Below are 11,920 nucleotides of genomic sequence, written 5' to 3' on the forward strand. Positions count from 1 at the left end.
AAGAAGAAACGAGCGGACAGACGGTGGGTGTGTCCCAGGAAAGGTCCAGCCAATGGGAGGACAGGTCGGGGGAGGAGCGAGCAGCTTCCTTTTCAGCTGCGTCACGTTATCCAGAGACAGCTAGGCTAATACCGGAAATCAAGCTACTCACTTCAAAATAAAAGCCCCCGGCACAGAGCTAATGTCACATCCATGCTCCACCTTCTAGGCAACAAGGGTAGTTTGATTTACTTATACTTACAAAGGCAGATTGTGTTGTATGTGTAACATAAGAACAGTGAGATATATGTGTGTAATAACGGAAGAAGCTCCAACATGGAAGCTCTACACTGTTATATAAACCGTCTGTGGACCCACCTGACACATTTACCTGGTATTCTTCTTTGTGGTGCTTTTCTTTAATATTATACTATTACAACTGACACATTTTAGCAGTAGTCGTGATCTATTTACCTGTTATTCTTCTCTTTGGTTCTTTTCTTTTCAATTGTATTATTACAACTGAGACATTTTAGCTGTAATCGTGATATATTTACCTTTTATTATTCTTTGTGCGCTTTTGTTTACTATTATATTATTACAACTGACACATTTTAGCAGTAACTGTGATATTTGTACCTGTTATTCTTCTTTGTGGTGCTTTTCTTGACTATTAAACGATCATAACTGACACATTTCAGCAGTAATCTTGATATATTTGCCTTTTATTCTTCCTTGTGGTGCTTTTCTTAATCTACCCCCTGCAGTACAGACTGACACTTGTATTTTGAAAGGTCAAAGCGGAAGTCGGTGCTCCTAGCTAAACATTAGCGAGCAGCTCGTCTCCTCCGCTTCTTCTTCCTGCCTCCGCCGCTTTCTGCTGAGCTACATCGGCTGAGCCAAGCACCGTTCCGCCGCAGCTGGATGCCAGGTGATGCACTGAGGGTGGCTGTTCACAGAGAACCCCCGCTATGCACTGCTGGTGCCCGGTGCGCGGCTTCTAGGTTCCCTGTGCGGTGGCAGCAGAGGCCGGGTGCAGACACCAGGAAGCTGAAGAAGAGAGAAGTGAGCGGAGCGGACGGACAGACAGGAGGCCACGGTTTCCCCCTCACACACACACACACATCACCACGGCCTTGATGGTGATGTATGCAAGGAAACCAGCAAGAGTCAGCGATGGGTAAATCACACACTCACCGGGACGTTCTACCCAGAAAGCGCACGGTTTACTCCTTATTTTTAATCCGCAGCTCGATTGCTAATGACTTCTTGTAGCTGTTAGCTATTAGTGCTACTAGCTAACAGTTTTGCTGCAGTTAGCTCTGGGCTCCGGATATTTCCTGTAGCTAACGTCAACGTAACGCTAGCTAACTGACAGGCTAATGATAAACCTTCAGCTCATGGGAAAATTATGTAGGATGTATATGAAATATGAGAACTTATGTTTCCACTAAAGTGACAACCAGAGCTAACAGCTGTTGCGAACATCGCAAATCCAGCGAATTTAGCTAGCGGTGGCTAATGAGCTAACTAACGTTAAATATGCACCGGAAAATGCGTAAAAACGGATGTTTACACTAACGTTTGTTCTGTTTCTTCTCCACAGGTGCAACGACAGAAGGGATTCCCAATCCTATCAGGTACGACATGTTAGACATGAAAGCTGTTACCTGTCAGTAATCGAGGTGTCTTAGTATTTTTCTTTTTGGATAATAAAGGTTCATCTTTATATTGTCACGTTGGAGCTGCAGGAACACCATCAAGTCATATGGTCACATAGTAACTCAATGATGTATAGTTCAATTACATTTTTTAAATGTTTCAGCAGATGTGTGTATCTAATGCTGGGTACAATCCATTTATTTCACACTGATTCTTTTAATTTACATGAAACAATATAGAGATTACAGTAACCTGCCAACCACGCCTTAGGTGTAATGAAATATCTACTCTTTAGCTTATAATTTGACAAAATATCATCTACTGCATTTACCTGTGCACTATTTTCACGGTTATGAGTCTTATCCCAGTTTTAATCATAATCAGGTTGTGGTGTTTTACTTGCAGCATTGAGAAATCTGGTTATTCATATCCCTGCGAACATGATACACACAAGTACCCAGGTTACTTGTAACTGTGTGCAGTTTGTGCAGGTGGTCAGAAACAAGTAAAAGATGTACACATGCACCAGCATCCCAGTCGCTTACGAAGTACTGAAGCTAGTAAAATCGGGTTTCTCGGTATAAAGGATTATCCAGGATTTGGAAATCGGGATATGACATTTAAATGGTTAAACACAAAAACTGGGTAATAGTGTGTATGATAATGTTGTCAACAAAAAGAAAACTGTGTCTCCTTTTGTAGCAAAATGTTATGACATAATCTAGGGAAATCAAAACATGATGAACACGTTAGAATTAGCCACTCCCATCCTATAACTGGCTGTTTTCAATGTTGGTCTCAGTGGTTTAGCACCTTTTTGACATGGCCTGCTTAATCACAATATTTTCTACATAATTTAATGATGGTATGTGCTCCTCCATATGTGAATAAATGATATCAGTGTGTACATGAGCACATCCCCATCAAGTCGTATCTACGTTCCTTTGTAGACCCATAAATCTCAGCCAAAGAGCCAGTCCAGCAGCCTACACCGTTACGACAAGGTGCGCGATGGCTCAGCGGATCCCACACCCCCTTACAAGATGCTGCGACGCTCAGACGAAAGTCCTGTCAGCAGACAAGGAGACAGCGCTGGGCATGGCAAGGCAAAAACCTCTCACACAGTTCGAGGAAAAAATGGTAAGCCAGGAGCAAAAGGCAAAACAACAACAAACTACATTGCCTTTACTGCTCAAATGTACATAATATAAACCTAAAACAATAAAAGGCAAAGAAAGTGTTTATTATTTTTCATCTGCGGCCGAATCACTGAAGATTTATTCCTCCTGCTGAACACGATTTTTTTCAGTTACATGATAAATGACTTTGTTGCAGGGACCAGCAGCTCTCCTCAGGAGAACTCTCACAACAACAGCTCCCACCATGGCCCCGACTCGCATGCGACTCAGAGCAAGCCTGCAGACAGGGTAAGACGCTGTCCAGTGCTATTTGGTGATATACCCTCAGGATGTCCTGTACAAATTACTGTCACACCGCTTTCGAAGATAGTATGCAGGACGTTACGTGGAGGCATCGCTCTCGGTCTCTCTGCACATAGTTTGTTACCGAACTCAAATGCAATGCATGGTTGAGATGTAACAGGCTCCCTCTAAAGAGAAAATGATCTGACTACATTTTTGACCTCCTTGTTAAAAAGATTCTCCATTTCTGCACTTGAAGGAGAGACTCACTTTTCATCAGATAGTCATTTATAATAAGGTTCATGCTTGTAAAGTATCAAGCCTCAGTTACATTCATTACATTTGTTTGTCACTAGGGTTTAATAATGATATCTTAGGAGTCATGGCAAATTTTGTTATAATATATTGGTATCTTAAATTATCTTACTCCCTAATGGTGTCAGCATTCAAGCTGCAAGTGTTGACAACACAATAAAGATTCAAAACTATTTTAGTTTGTAAATTACTACATGATAGAGTTATAACCTTCATAACAATAATCAGAACTACACTTGTTTTTGAATGAGTCCTACTTTAATGATCAACTTCCAAGACTTATTGCAAAATCATTAAACTCAAATTCATGCAATGATTTTTTTTTTGTGGCTGCAGTAAATGTCAGATCACCTGTTTTGTTTCCAAGTAAAACTAAAACTCTGCAATTATCTGATGAACTCTAATCTTTCTCCAGAAAAATCTAAGTGATTGTAGATGAAGAGAAACAATATGAGTGGGGCTGTGTCCTTCCTGGAATTGTTGGATTGACCGCAGTTGACAGTATATACAGTACATGATCATTAATATTAAACATTCCAGCTCCCATCCAGACTGGAAACCCTCATCCATTATTGAGGTTGGAAAGAGGGGGACATTTTCCTCTTAAAGGAAAACAGGCCTATGTGTACTGTATCTGTATGAAGCGACACATTCACATTCTCAAGTTGTGATATTTTTATATTCAAAAATTTATATCAAAAATCACAAAAGCATCCCTACAGGAACATACCAGTCTTTTTGGAATTTTCCGTTTACTTTCTTCTATAGCAATATGAAAATATGTTTTGAAAATCGCTTGAGCTGTGTAATCCATCACAGTGAATGTAAAGGCTGCATTTAGATCACATGTTTTTCATTGGTACTCCTCAGGTTAACATCAAAACTTTCCCTAACCTTACTCACCTCATGTGTTGTCTCTCTGCACCAGGACCCAGCAGATGACTGGACCGAACACATCAGCTCCTCTGGAAAGAAGTATTACTACAACTGTAGAACTGAGGTCTCCCAGTGGGAGAAGCCAAAGGACCTGTTGGAGAGGCAAGTCTGCTTAAAGGAAAATGACAACATATGCCGTCTTATTACTGAAATAGTAATCACAGTGCAGTATCACACTGTGGACCAGTTTTAACATAATATCAAGCCCTCTTCCTACACGTTTTCACTGTTGCATCGTGTTTAATCTGCTTCAGGGAACAACGACAGAAAGACCCAGTCAAGATGCCGCCGAACAATTTCCCTAGGGACATGGACTACAGACAAGAGGCCTTGCAGGACAAAGCCACAACAAGTAAGAACGACTCAGATTGTTATGACAAATTTACATCAGTTAGATTTCAGACAGGCCATTTATTCCATCAGTGTAGATGTGAAGGAGAAAAACTAAGATGAGGGTTCTTACACAGAGGAGGTTGGTCCTATCACTAGGTGAATAGTAGTAAGGGTAAAATACACTCAATAAACTCCAATATCCGACCATGAGGGTAGTCCTCATAGAAAGTCCTCATAGATGGTACATCAGTGGATTTCAGTTTGATCAGTCGTTTGCTGTTAACTATGGTATTGTTGTTTTGTACTGTTTTGGCTTTTATTAGCTTTATAACTGTGGCTCAACAGTTGTGTTGTGCATGGCCGTGTTGAGTAAACCAATGAACTAAACATAATTCTGAAACAAGACAATTATTATCTTGTCTCTCAGTCAAGGTTTAGTTATAACTGTTGAGTAATGGAAAGCAATAAATCCAAATCTATAATAGATAAAATATTGAATTGTAAACGTTCAGTAGCTGAGCATAGTGGACAATATGGATACACATCTGTAAACAACAACCATCAAGTATTAAGGTGTTGTGCCAACAGATGATGAACTCTGTTAACTTCTTGCCTTATTTTCATATGTATGTATTAAATAATTATTACATACACAAGTAGTAAACCGCCACTCAGACGTCGCTGGTTTTGTGTTGGTGCTCTGTTTATATTGATGGACAAAATATGTGGGTTTCTTTGTTTGCTTTTTACAGCTCAAAATAACGCTCGGAAAAGGTGGCGCAGCTCCCACCTTTTCTAAAGACAAAATTAAAGCTGGGCAGTGTATACATGTCTTCTCTAACTTGCTTTACAAATTGTACATACAGAGAATGACTTGGCTGTGAAAAGATTCAGTCAGATTTTTTGTTTTGCTGTAATCTCTGATGTCCTTTGCGTTTGTATGTAGCCTCTAACATTTCTGTTACACCTTCTGATGAACACTGTTTGGGTAAACATCAGAGACACAGAGAATGATATTTGATCATACAATATAATATCTTCTGCTCTGTCCGTTTTCAGAGACCACATCAGGGGACCAGTCCACATCATCCAACTCCGCCCATTCCTCCTCTTCCTCTTCTTCTCAGAGCCTGAACTCTGCTCCTGGTGCTTTAGGTTCCACCCCCTCCACCATGTCCTCCTCCTCATCCTCCACCTCTTCCTCCTTGACGGGACAGTTACTCCAGTGTGTCCAGTCCCCGTCACCGGCGCTGCTGCAGGACCCAGCTCTGCTACATCAGCTCCTCCCTGCTCTGCAGGCGACTCTGCAGATGAGTAATGGCAGTATGGACATGGCTAAGCTCAATGAGGGTGAGGACACAACACGATGACACTTCTTCCTCTTCCACTCTTACTTCTGTTTTACTTGGTGTCTTTTTGGGCAATCACTATGGCCACCCTCATTTTCGTTTTACTGCCCTGAGCCCAAATACATGTCATGCAGGCAAATCATGATAAAAAATTATTTGATCAATGTTTAAATGTTTAGATAATGCATGGAATCTTGAATTGTGGTTATGGTGAGCTGCGATGACTCTGCATAAATATTATACTGGCCATGTTTTTCTGCCATGACTGTGATGCCTTGACATTGACCGAGGATGCGACTGAGGATCTCTACAAATATTTAAATTTAAATTCTGCTTAAATGGTTTTATTCCATGTTTAACGTTTACAAGAGAAATGCTCCAAGAATGAGGACTGTACTGGAGGACTGAGTCGTGTCTCAGTGAAACTCTAAACAGGATTTGAGCAAAGGTGTTGCAAAACAGAGTTAATTTCATATTCAGAGCAGCAGAGAGTGAAACTGGAACTTTCAGATTCTGTTCCAAAATAAACTACTCATTGAAAATAGCACTGACATTAAACTGTGCTGACAACGAAAAACACGGCTTGTAGACGGCAGAGATTCCAACTACAACTTTGACAAATTGTCTTCAGGAATATTTTTGCTATTTTTCTTAAAGATCAATAAAAGAAATGTTGCATTAGAGATTGCAGTAGAAGTTAGTTGAAGAATAATGACATCTAGTTTCTGTTAAAATTGTGTGTATGTCAGTAAATATCAGGGTCTTTCTATCCCTTATCTGTTTATTAATGGCCTACTGCTTGTAATGTGGGTGTGTGTCTGTTGTTAACTGTGACTTTCTTGCTGTTCTGTGTGTGTGAGCCTCACGTACATATGTGCTTGTTGGTAAAATTACATTTACATGACAGGATTCATCTTTCCACTGATTGGTTTCTTATCTTAACTTTTTTCTCACTTAGTTGTGTGTGCTTGTGCAATCACCTGTTGTGTTTCCTTGCTCGCTCACCCGTGTGTTTGTGTGTGTGTTTCCTCTTTCCTCCCTCCAGTCTTGGCCGCTGCTGTCACCCAAGCTTCCTTGCGGTCTGTGCTTCATAAGCTCCTCACTGCTGGACCTGCTTTCAACGTCACTGCTCTGCTCTCAGCTGCTCAGCACTCCAACCAAGGTATGGCATTCTCGCTGTCTCTCACCATCTGCTACACAAACTCATTTCCTATTTGTTTATCAAGGATGCTGCTGCTCTTCCCATCCCCAAGTGGTGTAACTGTCTAATACCCAATATGCTCCCATTGACTTTTGGTCATTTTAATGATGGCTTTTTTTGGTGCAAGTAAACAGTGTAGGCTGTTTCGGGGAGTTTGACATTGACCATATCTGTGTGGAAAAAGGGAGCCAGCGCCGCAGTTTCTCCTGCCGGATGATGTTACGTCCTGCCTCTCCATTCGGTGCCACCCATCACCTGAACGCTCTTGAGAACTTTCCTATGTTGTGAACACATCTGATTGGAGAATCTCCTGTTGCGTTCTTCATATGTGAAAGATGATGTCTGGATAAAGTTCATACCAAGTTGTGTAGAGATTTTTCGGAGTTCATGTCTGGAAACGGCTATCATCTCATGAATTGCAGTTAGCATCCTAGAATGGAGGCCATTAGTGTGTGTTTGCTTGTGTGTAAGCTGATGATCCCCGGTTCCTTCTCATCAATACCATGTCTTATTTTCTATGTCTTCTGCAGCCCAGCACTCCAGTCAGTCCCCTGTCTCTCTAACATCAGATGCGTCATCACCCCGGCCGTACGTGTCACCACGGAACGGCACGCCACAAAACAACCAGAAATCCCTTGGGGGCATGCATCCCGGGAACATCACTTCCTCACAAACAAGGGTGAGCGCTGCAACTGAAAGACCTAAAGAAAAGTGGGCTTTGAGAAGGGGGAGTTCTCTAACACACACACTGGCTGATGCCCTCTCTTGCCGTCCTTCCTTCTCTCTTCAGGGCAGTATGTCTTCGGGTAAGCAAGGATCTGTCTCCCTGTCTCAGAGCGTAGAGAAGCGTCCAGAAGACCCCAGAACTCACCAGCAGAGAAGGTAAGTTCAAAATCACGTCAACACACTCTCTTCTGTGATAGACTGCATGGATATGAATAAAAAGTGAATGATGTCATTTTAAATAAGCAGATCCCTCAATGAGAAGTATATTGTCTTTTTTGACATACAAATGTAACTTATAGCAGAGTAGGATTCTGAGATGTTATTTATTGAGGACAAATGACTGTTATATACTGAATAATCCACAGTATCCCTGAATGTAAGCTCCAAAAATAAGAACATAGCAGCTGGATTTTATTCACACCATCAACAAAGTTAGTAATTTTTCTTGCTCCACCAGCCAGGAGATGCTGTGTGCGGGATCAAACGTATCCGGTGCTGCGTTGTCCCATGCGGGTTCCAGCAGCACCAGCCAATCCCAGTCTGACAACCCCAGCTCGGTCATTCCCTCACTGGCATCTCATTTCGATGAGAACCTCATCAGACATATCCAAGGATGGCCTTCAGAGAACACGGAGAAACAGGTACGGTTCACAGTGCTTTGTTTGCTTTGCTTAGAATGCTGCTGTAGATTTTCCTGTGTCAGGAGCTCTGGGATGATTATCACTGGTTTATAGCGGCAGCATTAAGCCAGAAGTGTCTTTAAAGTTTCCTTTAGCACCACCTTTGTTTCAACCATGTTTTGGTTTCACATTGCAATTAAGGACGCACACTAAAGAATATAGTTTGACATATGTACATCATGTCATCACTTTTGGAGCTAGGTCTACATATTCCTTACATTGGTTGGTTTTTAGAAGCGTGTACGTCTGCCATTGGTGTTTTGTTAATTCAGCTATTGTATTCATTAACTTCTTGATCAAAGTGCATCGATAAAAGATCATTACCGGAATATCATTATGGTGTTACTACAAGTAAAGTAAACTTTGGGGACAAAGACTGCAAGCAATCCTTCTGCTTCCTTCTTCTGTTGTTTAATGCTGTCTCAAAAATCCCTCCTGTCTTTCCGTCAGGCGGCTCGGTTGCATGAGGACATCCACAACATGGGCAGCTTGTACATGTTTGAGATCTGTACGGAGATGAAAAACCTGCGCTCCCTGGTGAGAGTGTGTGAAATCCAGGCCACACTGAGGGAACAGAGGTGAGGCTGATGTTAAATGATGCATGGACTTGTCCTTCAGCTGATCACAACACACACATTCATTGACACTTTTCTTTTCCTCCCACGTCAACCAAAGAATCCTGTTTCTGAGGCAGCAGAGCAAAGAGCTGGACAAGCTGAAGAACCAGAACTCCTACATGGTGTAGGAGAAGAAAGGACTTGGACGGACGGATTCAAATATTGATAAAAAAGAGGAGTAGACATGGACAGCGAGCTGCTGCAGCCTGTTTATTCTTCCCTGTAAAAGCAGCGGCAGACTTGGTGAAGCTTCACCATCCTGAACGTCATCTTTTCTTTTCATTCTTTTTTTATTTTTAATTTTCCTATGTCCACCTCATGAATTGCTCTTGCTGAAAGGTGAAACTGACAGTTCACTGAGTTGGACACTTTCACCAAGTGGACATAGAGGACCTGAGGCTCTTTTCAAACAGCACCTTTTCGGACTGTGAACGTTGGCTTGTGTGTATTGTATTGGGTTACCTTGTTTTTCTGGTGTGTTTTTTGATGTGTAGTAGTCAGGAAGAGAGTCGCTCTTTGGAAAACTGAACTAAAATAAATCATCTCATAATAATAATAATTGGTGTAACACAATTCTCAGGGGGGGGAGAACAAACGCATTCACTCCCCAAATGTATGAAATGGATTTAGTCATGGATTAAAATGTACGGATTCAATAGCAGTGATGTTACTAATGTTCTTTATTTTTATTCCACCATAATCGTCGGTGGTTTTACCATCTTGGCTTCAAGCTGGTTTGTCTTACATGTCGTGACATGAGATCAGCGAAGAACCCTGACCAGATCTTGCTTTCAGGAATCTGCACTCCGGTGCTACAAATTCACGGAGAGGCTATGGTTAGTTATGTCAAACACATCCAGATGTTTCGAAGCCATTTTGAAAAAGCCTACATTATTGGACCTAGGTTGGCTGCTAGTACATGAGGTTGTATTCATTTGAAGCCTTGCTGGCCATTTTCTTATCCCTTCTTTTTTTGTCTCTTTTGTATAATGGTCAGCATTTTGTTTCTCCCCCAAGTCTGATTTGGGGGAAATATTCCATTCCTTTAGTGCAGCTTAGCAAAGATTGTGTAAAACAATAGAGAAGTGACTGAATTTACATGATGTAAAACTAAATTATTGTTGCACATGATTGATTACGTCCTTGTAGTCATAACGACAAAGATGTTTTATTTTTTTCAACAAGGAATCTCACGTTTCGCTCTCGCTTTATGTTCAGCTGTCGTGGCCGCTGCCCCTTCTGTCAACTGACTCTTCAACCAGGCTACTTTTTTTAAAGGGTTTATTCATTCATGATGAGAGGGTTTCCTTTTTATATGAAGACATCACATTAAACTGCAGTCGTACACTTAAACACCCGTAAAGCAGATTCCTTTTGTCTCTTGGCTATTGTTTTTCATTGTCCTTAAAAATAGTTTCCACCAGATCTGATGTGCACACTTTTTGGGGTGGGCGTGGGGATGGGGGCTTTGTATTCCATAAAATATGAGAATAAAATATTATACCACATATTCTGCTTTACTTTTATTTAGAGTGTGTGTGTGTGTGTGTGTGTGTGTGTGTGTGTGTGTGTGTGTGTGTGTGTGTGTGTGTGTGTGTGTGTGTGTGTGTGTGTGTGTGTGTGTGTGTGTGTAATATTATGCAATATTATGCATTTTGAAAATAATGCATCTACAAACGTGAGAATAGAGAGAAATGCAATCTAATCCTAACATACCTGACAGAGTACAACTCCTTCTCTGACCACAAGATGGTGACACTGAGCTATGTTCCCTTGAATCTGCTCCTGCGCGTGTGTGTTTTATTGTCCTCTTGCGTCCATCAGATTAAAAACCTATTACTGCACATGTCACACGTAAACTGTGGCCTGAACATGAGCAGGATCTAATCAGAATCAGGTTGACCTGTGTAATGATCCTGGGTCAGCTCTTGATGCACACTGGGCTGCACAGATCACTGCTGATAATTATACAGAGCTGCTGACTGACGACCAAAGCATGATGGAAAAGCGAGAGTTCAAAATGTTAAAGTACTCAAGCAGCGTTGTGTAACACCTCAGCAGCTTTTCTTGCTTGCACAGCTTCACAAGCCTGTGAGCCTCCTGTTTCACCCCCCACTCTCTTTGGCTCAACTCGCACTACGTTTCAGAAGAGATATACATCACCAGTCTGGATAAAATACCCATCTTCTTTTTTAACCAATGGCTATGTAAAAATATCCTCCCATTAAACACCAGCAAGTAAGACAAAACCTGAAGTACTAACTGGTAGGAATCCTGCTGCAGACCAACAGATGCTGAGAAAAATTGTGACATTTTGTGGCAAAATCAGTTCTTTGCAATTGCAATACAGTGTTGAATTAGAATTTTGAAACAAAGATGGTATGTAGAGATAGATGACACGTTTCTAATTCCTCCCATGATCCAGAAATGAAGCCAAAATGTCCAAAAAACAGAGCCGTCTTGAGCGTTTGGGGTCAGTCTGCGGAGTTGCAATGGAGGGAAGGAGACACGGTATTAAGGCTCTGCCGATACATCATGACGTTTCATCCGTTCATCACATAACTAATTAGATCTAAACTTACCAAAAAATGAGCACTTGGACAAGATGGAGGTGCTTTGGCTTCACTTTCATGTCATGTCGTCCATCTTCATATACAGTCTAAAGTAAACAAAAATTTATAAATTGTTTGCTTCAAATTTA

General features: G+C 41.3%; 1 protein-coding gene across 2 annotated transcripts; it reads left to right on the plus strand.

Moving 5' to 3' along the window:
* The first annotated feature begins 786 nt into the window (after nucleotides 1-786).
* Nucleotides 787-10,727, plus strand: LOC118117954 (WW domain-containing adapter protein with coiled-coil). 2 transcript variants are annotated; one of them, XM_035170650.2, is made up of 13 exons: nucleotides 787-1,159; nucleotides 1,586-1,619; nucleotides 2,592-2,781; nucleotides 2,977-3,068; nucleotides 4,306-4,415; nucleotides 4,568-4,665; nucleotides 5,706-5,996; nucleotides 7,041-7,157; nucleotides 7,727-7,875; nucleotides 7,987-8,078; nucleotides 8,380-8,563; nucleotides 9,053-9,180; nucleotides 9,278-10,727. In XM_035170650.2, the coding sequence occupies exons 1-13, from the start codon at nucleotides 1,119-1,121 to the stop codon at nucleotides 9,345-9,347; spliced, it is 1,596 nt and encodes a 531-aa protein (XP_035026541.1). In that variant the 5' UTR covers nucleotides 787-1,118; the 3' UTR covers nucleotides 9,348-10,727. The 2 variants fall into 2 exon arrangements, with proteins under 2 accessions (XP_035026541.1, XP_035026542.1); XM_035170651.2 differs by lacking the exon at nucleotides 7,041-7,157.
* Nucleotides 10,728-11,920: the final 1,193 nt, after the last annotated feature.

Source organism: Hippoglossus stenolepis, chromosome 11 (genome assembly GCF_022539355.2).
Source record: "Hippoglossus stenolepis isolate QCI-W04-F060 chromosome 11, HSTE1.2, whole genome shotgun sequence".
NCBI classification, from domain to species: Eukaryota; Metazoa; Chordata; class Actinopteri; order Pleuronectiformes; family Pleuronectidae; genus Hippoglossus; species Hippoglossus stenolepis.

Bases quoted from the DNA above. Each gene is read 5' to 3' on its own strand.
- LOC118117954 (XM_035170650.2), top strand. From the start codon at position 1,119: ATGGTGATGTATGCAAGGAAACCAGCAAGAGTCAGCGATGG. The intron at 5,997-7,040 runs GTGAGGACACAA...TCCTCCCTCCAG, and splicing joins CATGGCTAAGCTCAATGAGG to TCTTGGCCGCTGCTGTCACC. The intron at 9,181-9,277 runs GTGAGGCTGATG...CGTCAACCAAAG, and splicing joins GCCACACTGAGGGAACAGAG to AATCCTGTTTCTGAGGCAGC.